We start from the raw sequence: 26,810 nt of genomic DNA on the forward strand, positions 1-26,810 counted from the left end.
AAGTGGGGGATTTTTTATATCTATATTCTATTTGGATCCAAAATATCCCTAGAATACAGGAAATAGCTTTTCTGGAAACTTCATCTTAAAAATATCATTGGAAGTATGCCCCCACACCTCATTTTCAGCGGTGAGGTTTGTCTAACGCTGAATTTTTCTGCACCCCCTCCCCCTTCCCCCTCTCTCAGATTCCTAGATCTGCACCTGCATGGGGATCTATCTAAACACGACTGAACATTCGAAGTCTTTAAAATGAAAACACAGGGCACTTCAGTTATTCTTGGATCTTGGAAGAACCTGCCAATAGCCTGTGCTCAGACAACTTCAAATTTGAAATTGTACTTACTTCCTCTATTAAACCCCCTGAAGGCTTATTCTTTTTCAGTGCTTTTGTACTGGGGGCTTATTAGGAGGGGAGGCTTATAAAAGAGCCTGGGGGCTTCATAAATCTTCCTGGTCTTTGAAAGTTCATAATTGCATGTATTTCTAATCTCAATAGGTGAAATGGTCATGACTTTCAAAGGCAAGCAGCCAAGGGAGAACTGAGGACCACAATGTTTATTAGGAGTGGGGCTTATTAGAGCTCGGGGCTAACTCATTTTATTTTGGCGCCAAAAAAGTGGGAGCTTATTGAGGGGGCACTTAGAAGCTGAAATACGTTTTGTCGTTCATTATCCGTTTTTGTATAACAAGACATTGATCGACATTACATATTAATTATACTTATTAATGAATAATCATGTCAGTGAGTCTTTACCCGTAGGGCAGAACTCTTTATTCTACCAGCACAACTCAACATCTGCTTTTAGAACCACTGGAAATTAATGCGTGAGCCGAGCGTCACGATGCGCGCGTTACTCCGGTAGATAGTAAAAATGTTAGCAACCACCAAAGGAAAAGACAATTGAGACCTGACAAGACACGCGATCACTTAGCAAATAGCAAGCTGATATTTTCAATGAAAAAAAACGAATAAAATATAAATAAACTAAGAACGAAACAAAAATGTATTGACAATATATATGAACGTTGATCTAGAAACAGCATGTATATATTGATCTGTTATCAATATATATTTTCTAGCTTTTTGCCGATCGAGTGAGGACTATAATGCTGTCTAGACACGCGCCTTATGATAGCCCTATTCTTTGAGGCAGTAGGTGATGGTTATATAATTGAAAATTAACTTTCTTTAATACGGACTACTGAGAATCCCTTTTATTTCCAAAGCCGAGATAAAATGACCATCAAATTGCCTACTATCATTCCTGATTTTTGGTGTCCCGGCTAATCGCTGGTATTCTACAAAGAAGCTCGGCTATAAACTTGACTTAACTTTCAATATTCTGGTCATATAGTATCGTTTAACAGCAGGTAACCCTATGGCGTTTTAGCTTACCTATTCTCAGATGTTATTTCATTAGCCATTTTCACCTGTCATTAAGATGTTTTTTGAATCGCAAAGTAGGTAGTTGTCTGACTATTGGCATATATTTACATAAGTAATATACAATTGAAATGGCGCTATTAATCGAGCTGATATATTTAGTAAGTAGCAGCAGTTACCACTAAGGAGTTGGGGTGTGAGCGCCGCTGATACAAATAGCAACCTCACTTTCTGTCATCTATTTGTATGCATTACAATGGGAAGCTTCATAGGACATGCAGTCCCTGGAACTATGTTTATTCTCATCTCTATTTGGTGGTACGCGGGCGCCCTCCGAGTTTGTTTTCGAAATATTATGACCTCTGATAGCACCACTCTCGTCCATCAGAGACGAAAAGCCAAGGCGGATAAGGATGGGAAAAAGATAAGAAATCGTGCAGTTTATGGATGCATGGGAGGAAAGCTACCTTTTGAACCAATCACTAAAGTGTCCTTGGCAATAATCGGGATCTTGGGAGAACTACTTTACGAGAAGCAGTGGGCTCTCTTGGACAAGGAGCATAACTTTGTTAAAGAACACTTGAATAACTATGCTCATGCTTCGATGTTTGGCTTTTTTGGACTGTCTGGGATAATCGATTTAGTAATGATTTATGATGTAGCTCCATTCCCTGACGGCCTCGACTTTGTATTTGCTTCATTGGCATTCTTTGTTGAAGGGGTATTGTTCTATTTTCATCTCGATGGTCGTCCACACCTCAGTGTCCGTGTTCACACTTTCATTTACATGCTTGCGTTCTTCACTGCCATGGTTTTCGTAATAGAGATGTGGGCGTCCAATCAATCAATCCCTGCTCTTGTCCGTGCCTTTTTGACGTCTGTTCATGGAGCTTGGTTCTTCCAGATCGCGTTCGTCTTACACGGCCCAAACCCATGGAAGAACACATCAGAAAATATCGAATTTGTAGCTATTGCGTTCGTGATGCACGTTTTCACTTGGGCAGTTGTGTATTTAGGAGTTTTTGTGGCTGTTTATCGTGGTTGTTATGCCTCTAAGTTAGGAGTTCGAGAACCCTTACTCCAAGAGGAATCAGCTGACGAGGATTTTTGAGAACGCTACAAGTGTACCTGTACGACAAGACGAACAGCCAAATATTTGATTAAATAGAAGAAAGAAGCGCAAAGAAACATTACCAAAATTTCGACATTTGTCCAAGAACAGCACTTAAGGTTCTTAGAATGGAAATGTAAATAAGGAAATAATGTCATTTGCACTGACTCATACGAGCACCTCAAAATAACTACGGAGTTGACAGTCTACACTATAATATAAAATACTTTGGCAACAAGTTTTCAGTTAAAATTTAAACATTGCTAATTCAACATTGCTAATATGATCCGTATTATAATGATCTCAACGTCGACAGAATCACAGTTATCACCCTTTGCATGCAGATTATTTACCACGCTATTCAGTTCAAACAGCTATAAGCGAAAGCTTTTAGTCATGAGACTCGTCGCGCTCGTCGCAAATTGTTTATCTCATTTTCTTTATCGTTGTACTTAATTCTGCCAACCAAAAAAAGTCAGGATAAAATAGGAATGTTTTAGTGGTAACATCTTTTCTATGCCAAGTATTTTCCTAACTTAAAAATAAAATACCGTACTGATTGAAAAAACAAGGCGTCTTTCACCAAGTAAACCGTTATGTTTTCAAACAAGTTTTTAACAGGTACTTTAATTATCCTATCAATGATTGTTTGTAGCTAGAGACACGTCAGTAATCGCTTAGTGCTCCAACATTTACATATGTTTATGAGTCCCTTCGCTGAGATAACGAGACGTTGAACCATTTCTAATTGTTTCCGCGTCTTTTAAACTGAAAACAAGTATTGATTTTTGACATTACCAAAAGTCGTTATTCTGTTGCGGAAACGTTTGTCACCTTTTCATGTAATGTTTATCACAGTCAGTTTAACGACTTTTACAAAAACAAAAAGAAAGAAAGAAAGAAAGAAAGAAAGAAAGAAAGTAAGAAAGAAAGAAAGAAAGAAAGAAAGAAAAAAAGAAAGAAAGAAAAAAAGAAAGAAAGAACTTAAAGAAAGAAAAACGGACAAACAAACAGACAGACAAACAAACAAACAGACAAACAGACAAACAGACAAACAAAAAATAAATATGACTGATGCGCAGGCATTAACCCAAAATACGTCAAATAATTCAGCCCAAAGTGAACAACGTACACTCAGAGTTCAAGTTGTTTGTTGTGGCTGACATAGTCAGGAAACTGGCCTTTCTCCAACGACAGATACCCAGATGTTGATGCAACCACTTACTCTGAGCACTGATCTTGAGTGGAAAGCTGTAACTATCCATATTCATTTAGGGTTGATATCAATGTGATAAAGCCGTAAATAAAGACGATATCTGTCAAGTGAAACAGGAAAACTAGAAAACTGTCAAATTTGTTATTTTATTGGCACTAAATGTGTGATATAAACAAATTTTTTTCCCCATTCCTCGTTTTCCTTTTTTCACGCCATATCAGATTCTTGGACTCGTTCGTTCGCGATATTTAAAAAAAAAGGCTGATCGACGAGGGAGTTTCAATATTGAATTTCGTGAGTACAAACGATCAGCAAGTTCTTATCAACCTCTATATAAGTGAGCTAGTTTCAATAATCAGGGGACACACAGTCAATTAAGGACGGTGCCTACTTACCTAATTGCGAACCATAGTATTTTTCTTAAATTGTGCCAGTCATTCAAATCACCCAAGAGGACACTGGAATCGGAAAAAAAAATGGGGGTACCCACGCATCTAAGCGAGTTAATTGACGTTAAACACCGATGACGTAAGCACCTTTTTACGCGAGGGAAAACAAATCATATTTCGAAGTTGTTTTAATTGATTTTATCTGAAACTTCAAATAAATAACTATTTCTGCTACATTTTGGATGAAAAAAAAACTGGGGGTACCCTCGCGTTTTAAAAAGTTAAGTGATTTTTTAACATATTTTTTTGAGAATAAATCATTTTCAATGAGATGAAAAATAGGTAGACAAACAACGAAGGATCCAACAAGCACCAAACAAATTTAAGAAAGTAAAATGTTACGTTAAAAAAAAAAAAAAAAAAAAAAAAAAAAAAAACTTAATAAATCTAACTACTAATAAACGTATAAAATATCCCCTTACCATTTTTTGCTTTGTAGATAGGGTATGCAAACCAAGGCAACCCCCAGTACGAAATATCCTGATACTCGTAGAACCAAAGGTCGGAGTAAACATAAGCAGATTCATTTCACAGCCAGGTTTATGGAAAAACATTTGTTTTTATAAGACCTACAAAAGCAAAATGAAGAACACTCCATAATGTCTAGCCTATGTCATGTCTAGCTGTGATGTTTTTATTTTTTATGGCATTGTCGAGAAGAGCAAAGTCCACATAAAGGAAGCGATGGCCAAGTTGTGTGGACGAACCTTTGCTTTTGCTAAAGGAAGAAAAGGAAACCAAGTGTAGTCGATAACCCGCCAAGAATTATTGCTACCGATGATGTATCGTCTTTTTCTTTTTTCCTGCTTCAAAATTGTTTTTGATTTCATTGGTTTTATTGATTGGATTAGGACCATACCTCCAGACATCTAGTGCCGAAGCGCAGTATGGCAGCGCGAAGCATTTACGGCTACGCCGGAGATTTCGACTCCGACACCGCTATCCGTTGACTAATCAGGGAGCTTGGCCGAAGCCTAAGGGAGAGGTTAGTCGGCCCCTAGACCTTGTAAAATTAACCCCTTTTTGTTTTAGCTTCGCACCAGTGTCCCAAGATGTGCAAAAGGGACAGCATGGTGGTCTTTAGCAAGGGGGGGGGGGGTCCTACATGGACACCAGAGACACGCCGGGGTAATGAGCCCCGCCCCCCATGTAGACCTACACACTACAGATTACTACAATAAACACTAATACAAAAAGATAATCAAAACATCATTTACATATAGAGTATCATCCTGGTCTACCTAGGATTATACTCATCAAAACACTTCATAGGTATATTCAAGCGAACACAACGTTTTCCCTTGCATAAACGTTACACAAGTACAAGTGAAAAGAAGACAAAGAAAACTATTTTTAGGCTGACCAGGTTATAACAGTAATATCCGGAGAAAACTTTCCCAAAACATTCCAGGATCTGTTGAAAAAACGCCTTGATTTTCGACTAACCGAACGTTTAGAGTAACAGAGCAGATGGATATTAAGTCGTTTCACAACCTTTGCTTTAACCACAGAGGCAACAGGGAGAGTACCTTCAAAGCAATACTCATTCCTAGCCAACCACACAAAGTACTTCAACAGATTAAGAAAATAGGAAAAAACAGGTGGAATAATCTGCCGTTCATGATTGTCATATCCAAATAGCATATGACGAGATTGAAGGGATGGCGACAAGGGAGTAACACGCAGAAATAAGGTCTGAGCCCATAGTAACAGTTCTTGCATGAGGTTACATTCAAAGAATAAATGAACTGGAGTTTCCAAAGGATGTCCACAAAAGCATGAAGGATCAGCAATGTTCATACCAAACTTGACAAGTCGATCACAGGTATGCTATGATTAGCAATGTTTGACAACTTTGTCTAGTCGGTAACCTCCTATAGTCTGCTTAGTCCATGTGGGAGGTGTTTGGAAACCTTAACTGAAAGACAGACATGCGCGAAAGGCAACTCAACCTCGTACTTTTGAATCGTCATTTTAGAGAGCTTCATTTCAGATTACTGTGGCTCGTTCGATAATGGTAATGATGAAATGGGAATTCTTTTACCCCAAGATCTCCTACAGTGGCTGCTTCTGTCGACCTACATTTAGTATGGATAGATAGTAATAATGAAAAGATATAGAAATTTTATTCCATATTATGTAAAATTTGCCAAGAACATAACAGCTGGAATGGTCATTCTCGTCTCAGTCTTTTTCGATGCCTTAAATACGATCTAACAATAAACATACCCCTCTATCATATCTCCTTACCTTTTCGCAAACACTATTTGTATGGTCCTGGATGCGACAGGAAGCCCGCATATACATTTTTCTCAATAAAAAGACTGCAAATTTACAGTTCCAATCAACACTCACAACACTTATATTTACAGACATTCTCAATCACACGCACGCACCTCTAGCGATTTTTTCTGTCGCGACGAAGAAAGTTTTGTTGGACGACAATCACAAGTCGTTTCCATTACATTGTCGGAAAGCAAAAAGCTACAAGGGCACGTGCTTTTGGAATGTCATGGAAACGCCTTGATTGACGCGCTTCGCTCAGTAGCACGCAGGCAGTAACGTAAGCACCAAGGAAGTGCTTCGACAGAAAGAAGTGTCTACCGTAATTTTCACAATTCTCAATTTTTTCAATTGTATACTGTATAATTGTATATTGTATAATTGTATACTGGTTTAGGAAAAGATTGAGTAGAGTTGGAATTGCAGTGCATTATGGGAATGTTTAGGGGACATATCTCCAAGTTGGCGTCTATTTCGTAATGTTTTTCCATTTCAGACCACCCTTAAGAATAAGTTTCTTTTTTTATTTATGCGCAGCCGTTAAACAAAGAAATGATACTCTAGGGAATGACATGTGGTCTAAAATGGGAGAACATTACACCCAAGGTGAGGAGGTCTATTATAACAACACAGAATACAGCCAGCTTGATATTGGAACTTCGAGTTAACTCCAAAAAGATTATTGTAGGTTAATGTTTTATTTCCATCAAACGTCTCATATAAAGTTCAATTTTTTTTTTTTTTTTGAAAAATATTTCACAAAGTCCTATATTGTTAAAGATGCAGTTTCCTGAAACGCAATCTCGTTTGAGCAAAATGCTATCGCTCTCTGAAATCTAGATATTCCATTTTATAACAAGATGAACTTCAATAAAAACCAAACCCTTTCCAGCGACTTGATCTGGAAATCTCATTACAAATTTAGAGAATTTGGGAGTGTCCGATTGACCGTTTCTAAATCGAAACACATACAACTGAAAGGTTCCTTTGATAGTTTCTTGGTAGACTAGGTGTTATTTCATGGGGCTTCTGAGTCACAAATAATAAGAGTACGTCCCTGGCCGACGTCACAAAGTTGGACCAATCAGAGTTCAGAGGCGCGATGCATTGCGTTTAGGATTCTTCTGCATTCTTCCCCCGGTTCCCTGTGTGTGTGTGTGTTTTTTTTATATTTTGAAACTTCGCATTACAAAAAAGCTTCGGTACGTTTACCATTCTCTTAACTACCTATCTCCCATATTTCATTTCATTTTAACTTTCTTTCCACTTGGAAAATTGGAGCCTTTGTGTAGAAAAACAGGATTGTTTTCATTTGCCTTAGATCTATAGTGTTCTATAGGGGTATTTCGATACTCCGGGCCTCAGGCTATGGGATTAAACAGATATGTCGTGGAAAATAAGTTCTATTAAAGTTCCATGTAAATTCATTTTTTTTATAGAAACATTTGTCCAATTTTCCCATTCAAGTATTGCAAGCGCACTTCTGAATTTGTTCTAAATCTATTTGTTTGCTTTTAATCGATTCGCGCATTTCTTTAACCAAAAAGTTTGATGAAGCACGGGTGACAGTACGGCTTGTCATTCTGTTCCTTGAAGGTGCCCTTGTTGAGCTGTTTCAAGCAAAAGGCGCACACAAAGTGCTCTGGGTGAAACTTTCGATGCATGGCCGTGATGCATCGCCCGGTGATTGGCTTTTGACAGCTATAACAAAGCGTACCACGCTTGGCGTGATAGTGCATTTCACAGTATGGGCGGCCGTCATGATCAAAAAAGCTTCCTCCAGGGAAGGGCTGACGACATTCCTATAAGCAAAACACATCACATTAACATATGACGGCCTTCCAATGCAAAGAAGGGTTATTGATAAGAGGAAGGCGAGGGCTTGGGCTTCAGAGGAGTGACATCAGAAATAGCATCAGAATTTCCGATATGTCAATCATAAATAATTAGGATACTCTGTAGATAATGAATTTAAAAACGGTGTCTTAGATTTTTGATGTCTTTTTTTTTTTAGTTCAAGCGCAATCACGCGTTGAAACCGGATGTTTGAGTTTTTGGTGGTTGGAACTGTAAAAAAAACAATATCTTTGAATAACAAAATGAAATAAAATATAAAAATAAAATAAAATATAAAAAAAAAAAAATAATAAATAAAATAAAATAAAATAAAATAAAATAAAATAAAATAAAATAAAATAAAGGTAAATAAAATAAAGGTAAAATAAAGTAAAGTAAAGTAAAGTAAAACGAAACCAAACCAAATGAAATAAAATAAAATGTGACAACCCGTATTTTAGATTATAAAGTTATTTAACCAAAGTTTAGTTCAATAGTAAATGCTGGTGGGCTTTTCACAGCCAAATGAAATTTGCTAAACACCGTAATACAACGTATGAAACTTACGAAACAAACGAAGCATTCCGCATGCCAATGAGCACTCAGGGCAGAAATGTAATTATCCATGATGGGTTGACCACACCCCGCACATCGAGGAGCGAACATGGCATAATAGTCTTGACGACAATATGGCTTGCCATCTCGTTCATGGAATCCTGTATCACCAAATGGCTTTCCACACTGAGCGCACACAAAGTGCTCTGGGTGCCAGGTTTGGTCCAATGCTGTCACACACGACTGTTGGTTTTAAACAAATATCTGAATCAAATGATGAAGGTACGACATAATAATCTTAATCTGAAACCATATGATGTGAGGCAGCGACTGCAGCATGGCTGACAATCCTAAACATGAGCCTGTCTTATGGTCGTAATAAGAATATAGAAGCAAAGCAGCCAAATTTTCCACTTTGGTCAAGAGCATCTGCAAGGTTCACTCCAGAAATTAATGTAGCAAGCACCAAACACGCATGTTCTAGGGGAGGGGAGGGGAGGGGAGTGGATGTGATTAAATAATTCACGCATAACAATACAACTTACATCCAGAATAGCCCCATTGCAGTAGGCACACCGAGGTGCAAACGTATCATGATAATCCTTCTCACAGTATGGCTTCCCATCACGCTCAAAGAAGTTCCTGTCCCCAAGAGGTAGCTCACAAGCAATACAAGTGAAGTGTTCTGGATGCCATGTCCTTCCAAGTGCAGTGCAAACCTGACCAATGATTGGTTTGTTGCAGGCAGCACACACACCTTTCTTAGTTGTGCTTACACCTTGTCTGGACATGTCTGTTTGAAGGGTTCCTAGCATGGAATCCAGATGACTTACTTTGCCAACATTTTGACCTGGATAATTGAATTGTGTAAGAAGGTAAAGTTTACAGAAGGCATACAGAACACATACTACATACATATGCTTCTATCAAAAACAAAACAAACAAACAACAACAACAACAAAAAACATAAAAAAGCAACACAAAACTTGAGTAAAGTAAGGGGTTGGGCTAAGCAATATCTTTGAATGAACACCGCATATTTGCCTAGATTGCATTATGTTTGGACTGTCTGAATGTTTGTATGAAGTGATGAACCCCAAAGCAAGCTATTATACCTACATTTTTTTTAAATCAAAAAAGTTAAGCCTCATGAAGAGAACGGAAGAGAGTTTAATTTGATCAAAGAAATGAGATGGACTATTGGAAAGCATGTGTATTAATCTGCTTCCTCACAGAGCCTTGGTTAATTCTCAGGTCTGCCATCATATGTTAGTAGAGTTGCTTGTTGGTTCTTCTCTTTTGTTGTGGGTTATCTGACATTTCCCCACAAAAATCAGCACTCCCAAATTCAATCAATGGAAAGAGGTTTTTTAGAATAAAGTGAAAATGATTACAATAAATAAATAAGTAAATCATCCTTTTTCTTACATGGGCAGCACTTTACAGCCAGTGGCTAACAAACCTGTGACATTCTTTCCAGGATCAAATTGGAATTTAGAAGTTGATTTTCATTGAGGGAGGAAAAACCCAAGAACTCAGAGAAAGACGATGAAAGCACAGGAGAGAACCAACTGGAAACTCCACTCACATATGACACCAAGTCAAGGAATCGAACCTGGGTTGTGCACGTTGATAGGAAGCAAATAATGATGTTAATGAATGAATGAATGACTGTGCTACCTGGAATTTTTTTGGATTTCTGAGGTTTTGAATAATCTCCACTACCTCTGGCTGGAGGCTCGTTAGTTGTAACTCCACCAACATTGACCTTGAAATCTGACAAGGATGCCATAAGATCATCCAGCTCTTTAGTAGCACTTGAAGCAGTCCGTCCTTGTAATCCATTGGTTGGTTGTGCATGGTGATATTGTGCCTGATGATACACAGGCTGATGCACAGATGAGCTAGTGGCACTTCTAGTTGATTGCTGTGCAATACTGTCCAGTTCATCAAGCATGGCATCGACTGGGAAAAGAAAATAGTACATATTTTAAACTCACAGAATATAGGTTCTTTTCCTTACTGCGGTCTTGGATATTCTGCAAACTCAGACACAGCTTGTTGTGAAATTGGTTTTTCACTAAAAAGTACTGACTGATTATTTTTAATTGACGGCAGCAAAAAAAAAACAAATTTCAGTGTGCAGCTTGCAACCGAGTTCGCAGAATATGGGAAACCGCAGTAATAACATTGTACATGATTTTCTTTTTTTACCAGCAAAGATTAAGATATGATTATGCAGCATCGGTTTGAAAATAAGGCTGTGCATTAAAATCAAAACCATCATTGACAAAGGCTCTCAGATGGGAGACAAAATCTTTGATTGCTTTTTATTTTAGCTGGAAAGAAAAGAACATCATCTTTCTTTATATTTAAACTATTTTGACAAATATGGTGAGGTTTTGATAATAATACATGTTTCCTGTTTAATTTAATGCTTTATTTTCCTGATTCTACAAAAGGTCAAAAATAGCTGATTTACAGGTTGAACTAACTAGGAAACAATGAAACAGATTTACCGGTTTTCACAATTTGAAGCTAAAACTTTGGCTCCAGAATATGGCTAATAATATTGACCTCCCTCAGTGCCTACTCTTACTAACCACCTAATTCCTAGGAAAGGGCCTTTGAATATATCCATGTGCAATAACAGTGTTATACAATAAATCATAATCGTAAAATGTACTTAACTAAATTAAACAGTCGTAAGGAAAATGTCAAGCTGCCTCCAACTATGAAGGCCTGATTGAATGACTCATTCTTTAGACCCTTTAGATTTTTTAGAAGTGAGTACAATGAAGTCCCTCATATTGGTTGTACATGTATAGCTTAATAAATTTCCAAGATATATCAAATATATATCAGATATCAGGAGGTATTGGACCCATATCAGAACAGCATATATCAAAGATATTTGGAATATTCAATATGCATGTATATAGTACAAATTGTTATAGATCATACCTGATGGTCTTTTGTTTGTCACTGATTGTCCATTGATCACAGCTCGCTGGCTATTTTCACTGCCTCTTGGATAAGAATCGTTTACTCTTGTCTTTGCTGTGAAAAATATAATTGGATTTGAGAATATAATACCATATATATGTGCTCTCCACTCTTTGACCTTGCAAAGCAATAACAATACTCCCTCCCCACAAACAGCTGGTCTCTAAGCTACTCTGGTTCCTGCTGCTATGAAAATCAATTTCATCAAGAAGCCTAATTATGGAATGTGATTCTACATTCTAGATTTTACAAGATAATGTACAAATTAAAAACATTAGAGATTGTAATCGAGTAAATTATTTTGCTACTCTGCTATCTAAGATTTATGCTAATGTTTTTAAAAATTCATTAAGAACCACGAAAACCCACTAGACCTAACCAATAAATATATGTTGGTTTGTGAGGTTGGAAATCTGAGTAATATCGTCTGAGTCATGATGCGTCACCAGATTGTTAAGGAAAATATATGCATGTATTTGATTTGAAATTGCATAATCAATTATCTATATATTTTTTACAAATGTAAGGTCATCTTACTACATTTGGTAATATTTGCAGGAAGACATGAATATCCCAGAAAAGCTGTAATACTTCATGCTTTTAATACTGTCACACATTGTTAGCAAAAATGTAATCTTTTCATCCCAAAGTGAAACAAAATTAAAACAGTTGTATAATAAATCTCTTATCATTTTAGATCTTAACTTGGGTATACACCATTTCAATAAACATTGTCATCGCTAAAGGTGATAAGCCATTCTGACATGGAAATGGTTTCATCGAATAGGAAGAACATTGAAACAGTCTCAACACGAAGGTCCATGTTCTCACTTGACGAGAACAAGAAGCAAAAACACAAGTCACTCTACAGCTATTCTTGGATCTTGGAATGACCTATCTCCTTTCTCTTTTTGCATATTGCCTGTGGCCTTTGGCGATGACATTGTTTATTGGAATAGGTGTAAATGGGATGGGTTTTTATTCTTAGACAGCTAACAATTATTGGCAGGCTTTTTGCAACAACATGGCAAGCTTTGCCATCCAGCACATTTTCCCATACAAATGGTTATACAATATTCAATTTTATATTCAGTGCCATTTCTCCTATAGTCAACATTATAAGCTAAATCTTTGCCTTCTTACTAATATTGAGGTGCTCTTTCGATTTCTGGTGTTCATTTTGACACAACATCTCTTTTCATAAGGGGTAGGTCACATGACCTGTTGTTGCAAAAGGCCTATTTCTTTCCAATAATAGTTGACAAAATCAGGGTTTTTTTGCAGGAATTACAATGAAAATAGATGAAAATCTGAATTTCAAATAATTTAAACTCTAAAATATGCTAAGCACAATTTCCCTACTATTCTGCACTATTTTCAAAAATTTCTTCATTTTTCTGCACTCTATCAGATACTCTGTCTTTGTAATTTCACAAGAAAATTAAAAAATTCTTTCCTGGGATACACTTGATTTCCTTACATGGTGTAGTTCCAGAAATTATCCATTTCCACCCCACAGAGGAATTTGGAATTTCCAAAGAGTGGGGGGGTGGGGGTCAGAGAAAAAACAAAAATTACAGAGTTTGTATGGAAGGAAATTGGAATTTCTGGGGGGTAAGGGGGATTCCTCCGTGCAGGGGGTATGGATAATTTTTGGAACTACACAATCTAAAAATCAGTGTCTTAGTATAGGAAATCGCACGATCTCGAGTACAATTTGGAAATTAATAGACACGAGTAATGTTTTGAAAGTTCTTGTAATTGCACGAGCCTTTAGGCGAGTACAATTATAGAACTTTCAAAACATTACGAGTGTCTATTAATTCCAAATTGTACGAGAAGATCGTGCGATTTTTCGTTTATAGTTCACTCAACAAAATTTCAGTAAAAATGGGAAGCGACGCCATTTATCTTTATCTATTTGGCGGCCGATTTCCAGTCCATCGCGCAACTGAAATGCATAAAAAAGATTAGTTCTTACAGCTTTAAAATTTTATTTATGCTTTTTAAGTACAAAATGATAGAAAATAATTGTTTTGACATTGTTTTGGCCTTGTTGCCATAGCGACTTAATTCGGTACTCCTACGGAGTACAATTAATGCTATAATTGTACTCCTCTCGACCAATCAGAGTCGAGTAATTTTGTTGAGTGTACTATAAGGTATGATATAGAGAAAAGTCAAAGTGCTTTTGTATGGAGTAATTGCAAGCATTACTTTACTTACTGCTAGTAGTAACCAGTGTAAGATTAGCTTTGCTAAACTGGTGTATTTTATAAATACTTTCTTAAACCTTTTTTAAATAAAGTTTACTTACTTACTTACAAGTTCTAATCTGAGTAAAGTGAGAGTATTATTTAGTAATTCATTGTTGATTAAAAAATTTCTCAGGCTGGTCATCAAACAATGTCTGCCGGGAAATCTTTGCCTTGCCAGTCATTTTTACATTTACCTTGAGCCAGAAACAAAGTGTGAATGAGCTAAAACTAATTTAGCCAGTCACCATGACCTGCGAGCAACCATGTTATTTCAAACCCTGTTTCTGATTTCATAACAGTTATTACTTTGAATTTTTGAGCTTGATAGTAACAAAATGGTTGAATGGAAATTAAACTTCAAAGTGTAAAGCAAGTTAGTTTTTCACACAAATTTATGAAGTTCTATCCATTCAACAGCTCCAATAATACTAGATATAAACAAAGCTGAAGAAAATCCAAATCCTTAGCTCAAACTAGATTAACACCTGAATATTGAAATTAACCATGGAAATATAAAATAAAATTGCATTCAAAAGTGGCAAATGCGCTATATAAGAACTTCCCATTATTATTATTATTTTCACAGTGGCTCTTTATTCACTGAAACTTCAATTGGAATTTAGAAGTTCATTCTTGGAGGCATGAAAACCTTCCAACCACAGGAGAAAACTAACAAGCTACTCTCTCACATATGACTGAGCCCAGCTGGATTCAAACCAATGCATTGGTGAGAGGCTAGTGCTGTCACCACTACGCCACCTGTGATTCCCTTCGTTTTTATTGTTCACCATAAGCATAGTTCAAAGGAGGTTAATGTGAAGGATGGAAGATTATTCACGAATACTGTGCTTTGAAAAATGAAGTACTATATTTGCTGTCAAGTACATCCTACTTACAAACTCAACTAAAACCACTTGAAGCACTTTTGTGTGCTGTGAAAATATTCTAGTTTATAAAGACACATGTGTGACTTGATGTTTTTAGATGATGATGATATGATAAATAAGTGAAAGAACACTTTTGTATGCTTTGAAAATATTCTAGTTTACAAAGACACATGTATGACTTGATGTCTTTACATGATGATGATATAATAAATAACTGAAAGAACACAGTTGATTGGAAACTCAAAGCAGCTGCTACAAAAGTGAAAATTTTAATGCAATTTAGCTGAATATCGGGACAATCTTTTCTGCAATTAGCAAATGGGAATAAAATATAGATTTTAAAATCCTAAAAAAATTGTGGTACATGTGTACAACTGAAATGGTCATGTGTAAACAAACACTGGCATTATGTATACAATTAGTTTACACAAAAAAACCTCCCATCTTCCAGCAAAACACAATAGCTACCACAAAGTTACTACAAAAGAATTTTTCAAAAATATAATTTCTATTCAAGCAAATGTTCAAGTCTTAAAATATAACTTTGAAATTCTTTGATATGTCAGTAAACAGTTCAACAGCGTATGATACAATTATATTTAACTCTAAATCTGGTTATTTTGACGCTATGAACACATAACAAAAAGAAGCATGGTAGCTTTATATTGGAATATTGACATCTGCCTCGCGTGGCTGGATAGATTTGCATTATAGCAAGTACGGCTTAGAAAATCCACTTACACGTAGCTTTAGAAAGAAAAATCATTTGAGATTTTTTTGTTCTTTTTTATTATCGTGTGAACATTGGATATAGCCATCAACACTGTTTCCTGTCGAACTTAATAAATATAAATCCGAATCTCAGTGCTGTGGAAGTCCACAATGGTAACAAGACACAAGATTCGTAAACTGTAATAGTTGTTTGTTTGTTGCAAATTTCGATGTCTTCCAAAACAGAAGATCGCCTAGATAAAAATTATATTCATAAGCCAAATAAACTGAAAAAATCAAGAGTATTCAAGAAATTTTGAGCAATAATAAAATAAATCAACACTTAACATGGAGGATCTTAAAAGAAGGTTTGTTTTTTACCTGTGGGATCGCTACTAGGGTATTCTGGTTTGCCGAGGTCCTCTAGAAGATTGTCCAATTCAGATAGATTCATAGCTAAACTTGAACTCGAGTGAGTGGTTGTAACATCTGGAGGAGGTGGGGGGAAGTCGTCTCGTTGGGACGTTGAAGAATCGAGGGGTTCTAGTGCGTCCAACGATGGAGGTGGAGGCAGTGGTGGAGGTGGCGAATCGGGAGACGATCTTCCATTAACTGGATGGGATCCCGATCTTGTGCTATTCACTGCTGCATTATTAGTCGCTTGAAGATCGGCCAACAAAGCATCTAGAAATTGAATATTCAGCTTTAGCTTTTCTTGGACTGTAAGGTTTTTAGTTTTCCCAGGCATTCCCGAAAATATCTCAATCACTCAAATCCGAATATCCACAGCAGATGTTGCGTTTTGGTTTTTTAGAATGAAGTTCGTTCCTATTTCCTCTTCCAACGGTTGCTACTCATTTGCCTCTATTGATGTGACACACACAGCTATACATAATTTACGAGGCTTTCTACATGTGAGTACGCATGTGGATATGTCAAGAATCGAAAACAAATGCATGCATTTGTGGCCTATTAGATCGATCCACAAACAATACCACGACTTGCAGATACAGCTGGTTCGTAGCTCTCTTGAGCAATACTGCTTTCCACAAGGATCGAATAGTACGATTATAATTATATAATTGGCACAGGCGTCCAAGGGAGATTTCAATTATATGATTTGCGCTAGTACCGGAAAAATTATGCTAAAAATTGTTCGATGTACTATGAGATAACCTCAACCGAAGGAATTTGATATATAAAGATTTACGGTCGTTGGAGATCGGAATGCTCGATAGCAAGGAATTTGACGATAAAAGAAATTGTCATTTTCTGTCTGTATAAATAAGTAAAATGCTTGGAGATTTGTTTAGTTCATTTGTAAGTTTGAGGACAGTTTTTCTTCATGTCTGGGTCCTTTCAAATGAAGTCAAAGTAAGGGAGACAATTCCAATTGAAGCCAAAACGATAAACAGAATTTGTATCTTCATGATCATATGGCTTCATACTATTGACAAAATCATCACAGTTAGCGTACCACAACATCACAACCTCTTAGTGACTTTCTAAACAAAGCTTTATACTAAACGAAATTACAGGCACCAAGAAACCACTTCAAAAAGCACGAGATCATAGTGAAAATCTCCGAGAGAGCCCATAAACACAAGAACTATACACGCACAAACAAACAAACCAAAGGAAAAAAATCCAACCAAACAACTCACCTAAATCTTCCATGCCATCCATCTTTGACGCTTTGCTTTTGAAAGCTATTCCCTCACCTCAGCAACAGAAGAAGAAAGCTCAGAACACTAGACCAAACCCAGAAACAACGAACAGAGAGCCAAGAAGGTCAAACGTGCAGAAAGACGATAGTGCAACCCTCGAAATTATTCACCAAAAGAGCATTCGGGTGCGTTCGGGCTGTCAAATGACACGTCGTGACGAAGTCGGAAATATTGACGGCCATCGGTTCTTCGGAAATGTCAATCAAATACTATTTGGGGATTCCACAAATGCCACAGCTATTATCTGGTGATTGTTTCACTCAGGGCGGGTAAAATGCGTCATTCCAAAGGATAATATATCGATTTAATAAAAGCAAAGGAATCTGTTTAGTGCTGAAAGTAAGTTATTATTTGTTTTCCTTATTCGCTTTGCAATGCTTAATAGATATGTTTTGATGTTTCATTTCGCATTCATGAATACTAGTAAACGCAATACGAATTCAAGGTGTTTTATAAGGAGTAAATAAATTAAAAATAAAACTTGTAATATTAAACACCAATTGGGCAATTGAATTTTAAATTACTATGCAGAAACATGAATAGTTACGGTACAGTATTCAACGACAAAACAATAAGCCCATGTCATGATCCCGGAAATATGATCACCGTCAAAAAAAAAAGTTGAACAAACTTTATTGAGAAGCAGCAGATTTAGAGCGGTTAATCAAAAATCTGGCTTCACAGGCATGTGACCCGGCTCTCAAAACGGAATCGCGTTTCCCTCTTGGTGTACAACTGGATTTGGTAACAAGCTTAGGCAGCTCCCATCCGTTTTCACAGTATGCCATTATGCTTTCGCCTGTTGAAACAAGAACCACTCACAATCTTATGCAGCAAGCGAATTTGTGTCTAACTTCCTTTTTTTCCTTCTTTTTCAATTGACTGAGAAGTTTTGTTCTGAGTTCAGTCTCTTTTTGTCCTTCTGACACGAAAAAATCAAATCAGAGCGACTACTAAGATGAAAAGATTAAAAAGTTCAGAAGAGAAAGGAAATGAAATGAAAAAAGAAAGAACACACAAAGCAGGCATAAAAACAAATGAAAAGAAAGAAATTCTGAATATCCGAAAACTTAGTTTGCAAATCTGATTGGGTAGCTGGAGAGTAGCCGTGGGTAAACGGGAAGTGCAGTCACAGTTCAGCAAAACAGGATGAGCATGGGCTTATAACCAGAATGGCTTATCGGGGAAGGAGATGGGAGGGGAGAGGAGGGGGATATTCTAGGAATTAAGGATAAAGAGGTTAGGATGAAGAGGAAGCCGAATTTTGCGGTTTATGCATTTCGATGCTCGCACTTTTAAAAAGTTGTTACGCATGCCTTTTTTGGTTATGACTGCATATAAACTATAGGGGGTTGGGGAAAACAATATAACGTAGTTTGTATAACACATCCTAAAGATCTTTTTTTCCGCGCTCCGATCAGTAATAAATTACATAGGAAGTAACGTAAAGTAAGCACAAAGACATTGCATAGAGAAAAGCGAGCCGTAGGCCTCGAGTGCCTTTGGCGATTCGTAAGTGCTTGTTACTGAACGGAGCCCGGAAAATAGCTGTTTTAGATTTCAACCATGTTAGAATCATCCCTCCCCTTAGACTTCAACCATGTTAGGATCACCCGTCCCCCTGGATCACTCCTCCCCTAGACTTCAACCATGTTAGGATCATTAGAGTTCGACCATTTCAAGTATGATAAAAATGCTTCATATATAGATAAGTGAATATGGCCTAACACTAACATATTTATATATACTTTGAATATGTTTTATGGTACCTTTCTAAAATTAAATTTATTGTAGATTTTGATATTATTGTTAATGATGACCTTTATGAGGTAAGGTGGTATGTGACCACTCCCTTAGACTTTATTAGGAGCTTCCCTCCCCCTAGACATTCCCCATGACTTCTTCACATTAGGTTGGGACCCTTGGTACATTCCTGATAATGATTAGAAGTATGATAATTTTTGTGAATATTGCAGTATACTTGAAAGTGGAATATGGAGTCCCCCAGAGTGGGGTTACTCCCATATGATGAAGGACGGGTTCAGTCGAAATCGTTGTTACCTCCTCTTTTAGGGGTAAGAAAGGAGAAGCTGTTGGTTTTTACCAGGTGCAGTGGGGTAGGCCAATGATGGCCCCAAACATTAGACCAGATGACACTCATCAGTTATATACCTCAACCGTGTTGCAATAAACTCCATGATTTTCGTTTTACTTGATTTATCTTGTGTTTCAAAGTGGTATCTTTTAGGGCTCAAATTAAACAACCACGCCCAAACTCTCTCTTTTAGGGGATAAATTTTTTTTTCAAGCATCATCCCTACCCTTTTTACATGGTATTATCCTGCCAGGATGGAATCTAATTATTTTAAATTTGCCATAGCCTGTCCCATTAATTTTTTACTAGTATCATCCCTACCCTTTTTACATGACATTATCCCACTAGGATGGAATCTAATTATTTTAAATTTGTGATAGCCTATTCCAGTCTGCTTATTAAGACTCAATGCAAACTGTTGTAATAAGTTTGATTTATAGAAGCAAAAAGATGCTTATATGTATGTGTTGTAGATTTAGTTCAACGTGATTCCTATGGGAATTTAGTAATGAATAGAACAGTTGCACTATTGAGCTGACTACAAGATATTTAATAATTATTTAGTATCATAATCATAATAATAAATTACAGTGTGCAACCAAAAAGTTAAACACAATGCATTTTATGCCAAATTTGTAAATGTTCATGCACTATAAAATTCTGAACACTTTAGTTAGTTTATTTCCCCCTTTTTACTCAAACAATTTTGCAATTTGATATATCAGTGTGAAAAGATTTTTATTTAACATAAAACTGGTATTTTGTTAATAAATAAAAGTGTGTGTGCTAATGCATGCAATATATTATTATATAATATTAATCACATTTATTATATTTGTGAAACTGCAGCTATATTTTTTACAAAAGAACCTTAGTGTGTATTGGCAGAATATTGGGAACAAAAGCAAATTACCTCTATGCATCTTTGTTTGGTACAGACATACCTGAACTAACTATATAGTGCTTAAATTCTCATACCGTGCTGCTAACAGATATGATTATGGTGTGCACAAAAATTTTCACATTACATAACACTGAACAGAAAAACATTTTAGGTGGATCTAGAGTTTGGTGGTTTGGGGAATTTGTACGAATCCCCTAAACTGCAAACAAACCCCTAAATGAGAAATACCAACCCCTTTTTTAGACCATATTGATTAGATTGAAGCCCTTATAAAAAGACAATAAATACACCCTTAATAGAGGTCCAGGAAAGAAGGTAGCCAAGCAGTCAAACTTTTATATGAACTCCCTTAACGAAAGTCCTGGATCCCACCTCCCCCTCCACTCCCGTCCAGAGTCTGGAGGATAAAAATCATGGAAATAGCTCAATAATTAGGGAATATCAAGAATTAGCTCAACAATTAGGAAAGATCAAGTCCATTATCATTATAATATTCTTGAATGACATGGATATTGGAATCTAATTCATCTACAAAGTTCTGCATCTCTTCCAACAGGCTTAGTTCATCAGCATTTCCTCTACTCAGCAGCTTAATAAAGTCCTTGCGGTATGGTACACTTTTCACTGCAAGCTGCAAAATAATCATTTAATCCATATCAACACTAGGGTAGATGCATATTACGATATAATGCAAAAATGTTTTTGTTGTCCCAGTGAAATTAGAGCAGTTTCATTCCCTTTAGTATCATATTATGTTCCTTTAGTAAGTTTTTTTAGTACAAAGAAATTGTGAAAAAAAGAATGTTCCCTTTCCTGCAGTACACTGAATAACAAGGGAACTCAAGGAGAAGATTATTTATCAATACAAAATTTTTGTATCATCTTATCCATCCATCTATCCACCCATGCCACCCACCCATACGTTCACCTACCCACCCAACCATCCATTCATACACCCACCCATCCATTCATTTACTGATTCCCCAAATAAAGGGGAGCTAGGTGAGAAGTTATGATTGAACACGAGGTGCCCGAGGTAAGATAATATGAACAAATGAAAGGCAGAATATGTGGATGGATGATAAAATGAGGAACAGATGGGTAGATGGAAGAATGGATGAGTAGATGGATTAATGGATGGGCGAAAAATACTGGAAGTCTTATTGTTTCTTTTCTAGTGATCTACAAATAATGTTTAGCCTCTCTTTGGGCATGGATGTATGACCGCTCCCTCATATCCAGAAGATCTCTGAGGATCATTGTAACAAGGCTAGGGTTGAGCATTTTCTTTGATGAATGGATTTGTTACAATGAAATGTGCCTCATTATTATATTCCTTCTACTGTACAGCACCAGCCATAAAAGTAATAAAAGTTCCTCATTGGCTAGTGACTTATTTCAGAGTGGAACATGGGAGGTTGGCATCACTTTTCACTCATTAACATTTCTAAAATTTGTGCATCACATATGATTTTGAGGCTCATTAATGAATCTAAATTTAAGTTTTCACAAAAATCAAAGCAACCATTCATGAATCATGCACATTTTAAGAGAAGAATCACCGGTTACAGCAAACATGGAATGTGTAGCTCCAGAAATTATTCATACCCCCTCCCCCCACAGAGGAATTCAGAATTTCTGAGGGGTAGGTGGGTCAGAGAAAGAACAAAAATTACAGAGTTTGTATGGAAGAAAATTGAAATTTCCAGGGATTGGTGGGGGTGGGTTAGATAACTTCTGGAACTATACAGTTCATGAATTACGCTTTACATCCACTATTTTCATGTATCATAGTTATTTTAGCCAGAATCATGTGTCACACATAACCTTGTGCCATCATATGCTATTTGTAAATTTATAGTACTCACACTAAAGATTCCTTTTACTATAAAGTTGTGATACTGCTTCAATGTTTTCTCATATGCAGTATTAGCACATTTGACCAAGTCCTGCTCTCCAGTGAGAACTTGCTTTAGAAAGGCTAGAACAAATTGCATAGCCCTAAAAATATAGATTATTCAAAAGAAAAGTGTTGATAAATTCAAAATATTTGAAGCATTTGAAAATTTTGCTATTCATCTAAGAAAGAAATTTTGTTGTCGAGATTATATCCTTATAAAAATAATTTTCTTGGACAAACCTTTTGAGCCACAAAAGAGCATCTGTACCAGAATTCTTAGCTGTAGTCGTCTTTGCTTGAATCTCATTATCAACGATGCTTTGTAGGACCCTGAACTTTTGTGGACTTTTTTCATAAATAGCTCTAAGTTTCTGCAAGTTCATAGTAAAATTTAAAAAAACAGTTATAAGTAGTATATGTAAGGTGGTTAAGGGTTATTTTGTGAAACATGATTTGACCATTTTTAGTTGACATGAAGATAAGAATATTGAAACATAGTTCAAGGAGTGTATAGAGGATATAGCCCCACAAGCTTCTAGCTTTTAACCCTATCATTTCTCGAGGTCACAGTCAATAAGTGTTTTGATATAAGTGTCAAAGAAAAGAAAGCAGTAACATTTGATTTTTTGATTATTTGATTTCAAAAAATGTAAAAAAACATACATTTCCGGGAAAATCACTTCCGGTATTGATATATTCGCTGAAAGCTGTTGCTATGGAAACACCCACTCAGAGTACAAGAAAAATGGACTTTGATAGTTGGTATATAACAATATCATGGCTTATTCATGGCGTGGAGAACTTTGGTAAACTGATGTTAGCAGTGCGCACCAAATAATAGAATATCAAAACATTCTTATTCTAGGCTCAGTTTATATTGATCAATGATAGTAAAAAAAAATTTCTTTCATGATTTATAGGTTGGTTTACTATCTGCTGAAAATGAAGACCATGCACGCAGAGCATCATACTAATATTACCTTGATGTTTCCATTAATGTCCATTTTTACTGGTGCAAAGGTCGTAGGACCAAGAACATCTGAAAAAAGGTAGTTAAACATATATCATCAACTTTGCTTCAAATCCTCTTTCTGCATTTCCAGCACTTGCTTATTCAGTACCATTGGGCTTACTCAGGTAGCTAGCGTAATTCACTTTTTTAGGCCTCAATCACCAGTAAGCTTTGGTACTATACTACAAGCCAGCCTCAATTGCTGATACTGAGAGGGTTGCCTCCACTGCCCAAAGTTCGAATGTGTAGTTCCAGAAAATATCCTTAACCCAACAAACGGAGGAAATTGAAAGAAAAAAATTAGAGTTTCTATGGAAGGAAATTGGAAGTTCCTGGGGGTAAGGGGGTCCTTTTATAAATTCCCGCCATGTGGGGGGTATGGATATTTTCTAAGTTGCCCAACTTACAGCAGTTGCACTGTAGTAATTGTAAAGACTTCATATTATTTAATTAATAACTTTAAAAAACGTTTTCTAACTATACAAATCATAGCCCAAACATCATGCTTTCAAAATCTATGCATCTTATCCGTAATCTTACATTCAATAACTACACAAATCATTGCAAGATTTAAGCTTAAATTTGTGCATGTTCTCTTCTACTGAAGCTTTATATATAACAGATTCTACTGAGAGAAGTGAAGCAACAAAATTTGATAAACATTTCAGCAAACAATAATGGAAATCATTACTTGAATTTCTCTCTTTTTCATTTTAGCCACTACTTCAATTGCAAGGTTTTCAAGGTCAGATCCAGCCAAAATTTTATGGGGGGGGCTAATTGAGTTTAGGGGGGGCTAATTGAGTTTCTTCCGTCAACACAATGGAAAATAACATAAAAGCCCCCCTTTGCCCCCCCTGGATCCGCCCTTGGTTTTCCCTACTTCGTTAACGAAACTTGTAAGTATTTCCATTAAGTCTGTTGCTTTGACTTAATAGAGATCTCCAATTTTGTGGCAGAGGCATGGCCAGCTCTTGCTCAGTTGGCTTGGCAAAGAGAATGATCAGCTTAATAGGTGTCTTGATGTCATATGAGGGTTGCGCTACTCCCTACCATCAAGAAGGTAACCATGGGAACCAACCATGGTGTACTGTCTGCAGCTGTCAGCCTGACACAAGCCAGTGGAAACATTATACCCACCTCTAAACTTAGCAGGGAGAGGGAGGATAGGATCAACACACTTTGAGCAGCAAAGCAAGAGGGGAACAAGGGGGTTTGGGGTGTTGTGCTTCTTTAAGTGCGGTATTTTAGTGATTTGAAGCACTACCGAATTGTGATGTTGCAGTGATCTCAAACCTTGTCATGTACAGTGTTTATGTTATTTAACGTATAATGTAAAGCCAAACAATCTGATTGATTGCGAGTTGCATAGTTTTCTTGGATTTTTCACTGATTCTATGCTTTAAAATCACATGACTCTTAAACTATTGTGGTGTCAGTGTTTCTTTGACTTTTTGTGCGTTGATGAGGTGGATTGGTGAATTTTTAAGTGTTGTTGCTGTGTTCAAGACCGTTTGATTCATGGATATCAAAGTAAATTTTATGAGATATAAATTTTAAAATGAAATTTTTTTAGTCTTCATACTCATATCAATTCATATAAATGATAACATATATTTTTTGGCATTTTACAAAACATTTTACAAAATAAATTGTGGTTGCGCGGGTCTCCTGTGTTATAATTGTATAAACATGGCGCTGGGTCGTGGATGTTGTTGATTCGGCTGGTGTGTGATTAGTAGAACAATTTAATATTTAATGTAAAGCAAAAAAAGGTGTAAAGCTCTCTGCGATAAGTTGTCAATCAAGAAGTTTCTCTGTGCAATAGTGGAATTGCAAAAACTAGTATGCAAAAACTGAGGTACCAATTTTTGCTGAATCCTTTGTTGATAGAATGTTTTTTATCTTTTTTTGCTGTTGTTAGTGTTATTGGCGTGTTTAAAATGTAATAGACCCCTTTTGAATTCCAAATTACCGCTGTGTTTCTTGATTACAGACTCATTTGTACAGGGTTAGCCTTGAGTTTGTGCAGAATATTCATGTGTTCCAGTCAAGGTCCGTTGACTTTCAAAATGTTTGTATTGTTGAAGTTGTGCATTCTTTACTTTATCATTGGTATTTGTGAATATTTGAACACTGATACGAGGCTAACCTTGTGCAAATGAGTCTGTAATCAAGGAACACAGCGGTAATTTGGAATTCGAAACTGGTCTATTTCTAGATCAAGAAATTGATTTTGGGCTAACTCAACTTGTAACTCAATCATCATTTAGCCAATCCCTTACTGCATATATGTTTAGATTGTTGAAAATTAGATTACATGGATGTAGTAATTAGATTATCCTTTTACTTATAACTTCACAAACCAGTATTTGTTATATATTTTTGTTTTATGTAATCTTATGTTTGTTAAAACTACGAGACAATCATAAAATATTCAAACTTTGCAAAACATCAAGCTGATGTGCCCCTGGTCAGAATTCAATCAGATACCGAATTCAAACAGATCCATTCATGATTACATTTCTCACTTAAATAATAATGAATTTTAAGTGCAGATTGTCATATTATTGAGCTGGAAGGATATTTTGATACAGGATTAAGACTTATATATAAGCTTACATATAGAAATATTTACAAAAAAAATTAAATTATATATGTTCTTATTTAAAAAAGAGAAGAAGAGTTAAAACCTTAGGAAATCAAAGTTTCAACAGTAGTATCTTACAGCAAATTTTACACAATGTATTTATGTCATTATCATAAGGACTCACCAAAGAATGGAACTATTTCGGTACAGGCTTTCAAAAATGGATCCGTTTCTATTCTTCCATCTTCAGGAACAGGCAAAAAACGGAACTTAGCTTCAGAGAAGAACGTCATGTCTTTTTTGTATAGCGATTGCCACAAATACAGGTGGAAGTTGGTCGTAAATCGCAGTACAATTGAGAAAATCTGTATCACGCCTGCGAACAAAACGAAAACCGAATAGTCTTTGAAAAGACTGGAACCAAAGGTCGATTTGGTTATTGTGAGAGAGGGGAGGGAAGAATTATAAGGTAGCAGCCAGCCACAAACTCATCTCAGAAACGGTAATAGAGTTATGAGTTAGAAATTTTTATCTTTTCATTCTTTAAAATGAATTGTAAATATTAATGTAGCTTCTATTTAAGAGATGAGGCGGTAAGCCGTGTGGGATGGGCTCGGAAATCATATAAGAACATGCGTAATACGAGCCTTGTATGAAACGATTGAAGAAGAGGGCCAATGGGCCTTTCACAACTTCAAGTCGCGTAAAAAATAAGCCAGCTCAACTAGAAACAGTGGACGTACTAGTTGCCTAGATGAAAATTACTCATTTGTTAAGTTACCAATAAAGTGTAATTATTATGTTATTATAGAAGAGTTCATTTATTGGCATTGTTTTTAATGAAGTAGGAACCCTGTGGGGAGACATAAAATGTATCGGGAAT

General features: G+C 36.3%; 3 protein-coding genes across 5 annotated transcripts; 1 reads left to right on the plus strand and 2 right to left on the minus strand.

The window, feature by feature from the left end:
* Positions 1-1,518: 1,518 nt before the first annotated feature.
* On the plus strand, positions 1,519-3,346 carry LOC116305727 (transmembrane protein 45B-like). The gene has a single exon (XM_031715694.2). The coding sequence runs from the start codon at positions 1,644-1,646 to the stop codon at positions 2,496-2,498; it is 855 nt and encodes a 284-aa protein (XP_031571554.1). The 5' UTR covers positions 1,519-1,643; the 3' UTR covers positions 2,499-3,346.
* A 3,779-nt stretch (positions 3,347-7,125) lies between these two features.
* Positions 7,126-17,535, minus strand: LOC116305734 (leupaxin). Of its 3 annotated transcripts, XM_031715708.2 has the most exons (7): positions 17,364-17,535; positions 16,081-16,383; positions 11,802-11,897; positions 10,518-10,802; positions 9,383-9,687; positions 8,850-9,080; positions 7,126-8,248 (listed from the first exon to the last, which is right to left on the minus strand). In XM_031715708.2, the coding sequence occupies exons 1-7, from the start codon at positions 17,383-17,385 to the stop codon at positions 7,982-7,984; spliced, it is 1,509 nt and encodes a 502-aa protein (XP_031571568.1). In that variant the 5' UTR covers positions 17,386-17,535; the 3' UTR covers positions 7,126-7,981. The 3 variants fall into 3 exon arrangements, with proteins under 3 accessions (XP_031571568.1, XP_031571569.2, XP_088882947.1); XM_031715709.2 differs by lacking the exon at positions 17,364-17,535 and having other exon boundaries at positions 10,563-10,802; positions 16,081-16,547; XM_089026821.1 differs by lacking the exon at positions 17,364-17,535 and having other exon boundaries at positions 16,081-16,544.
* Positions 17,536-19,706: 2,171 nt separating this feature from the next.
* Positions 19,707-26,472, minus strand: LOC116305754 (glycolipid transfer protein). Its single transcript, XM_031715739.2, has 5 exons — positions 26,112-26,472; positions 23,306-23,364; positions 22,566-22,696; positions 22,294-22,426; positions 19,707-21,056 (listed from the first exon to the last, which is right to left on the minus strand). Exons 1-5 carry the CDS (start codon positions 26,218-26,220, stop codon positions 20,886-20,888), a joined length of 603 nt encoding a protein of 200 aa, XP_031571599.1. The 5' UTR covers positions 26,221-26,472; the 3' UTR covers positions 19,707-20,885.
* Positions 26,473-26,810: the final 338 nt, after the last annotated feature.

Source organism: Actinia tenebrosa, unplaced genomic scaffold (genome assembly GCF_029948245.1).
Source record: "Actinia tenebrosa isolate PJP-AT-01 unplaced genomic scaffold, QUT_ActTen_1.0 PGA_scaffold10__47_contigs__length_13832649, whole genome shotgun sequence".
In the NCBI taxonomy this organism is placed as follows: Eukaryota; Metazoa; Cnidaria; class Anthozoa; order Actiniaria; family Actiniidae; genus Actinia; species Actinia tenebrosa.

What these genes read in the sequence shown, in the direction of transcription:
- LOC116305727 (XM_031715694.2), top strand. Translation starts at nt 1,644, where the DNA reads ATGGGAAGCTTCATAGGACATGCAGTCCCTGGAACTATGTTTATTCTC.
- LOC116305734 (XM_089026821.1), bottom strand. Translation starts at nt 16,447, where the DNA reads ATGCCTGGGAAAACTAAAAACCTTACAGTCCAAGAAAAGCTAAAGCTG. An exon ending in GAAATCCAAAAAAATTCCAG is followed by an intron (nt 9,688 to 10,517) that starts GTAGCACAGTCA and finishes TCAATTATCCAG; the next exon opens with GTCAAAATGTTGGCAAAGTA. An exon ending in GCAATGGGGCTATTCTGGAT is followed by an intron (nt 9,081 to 9,382) that starts GTAAGTTGTATT and finishes TAAAACCAACAG; the next exon opens with TCGTGTGTGACAGCATTGGA.
- LOC116305754 (XM_031715739.2), bottom strand. Translation starts at nt 26,220, where the DNA reads ATGACGTTCTTCTCTGAAGCTAAGTTCCGTTTTTTGCCTGTTCCTGAA. An exon ending in CGAAATAGTTCCATTCTTTG is followed by an intron (nt 23,365 to 26,111) that starts GTGAGTCCTTAT and finishes ACCTTTTTTCAG; the next exon opens with ATGTTCTTGGTCCTACGACC. An exon ending in GCTCTTTTGTGGCTCAAAAG is followed by an intron (nt 22,427 to 22,565) that starts GTTTGTCCAAGA and finishes CTATATTTTTAG; the next exon opens with GGCTATGCAATTTGTTCTAG.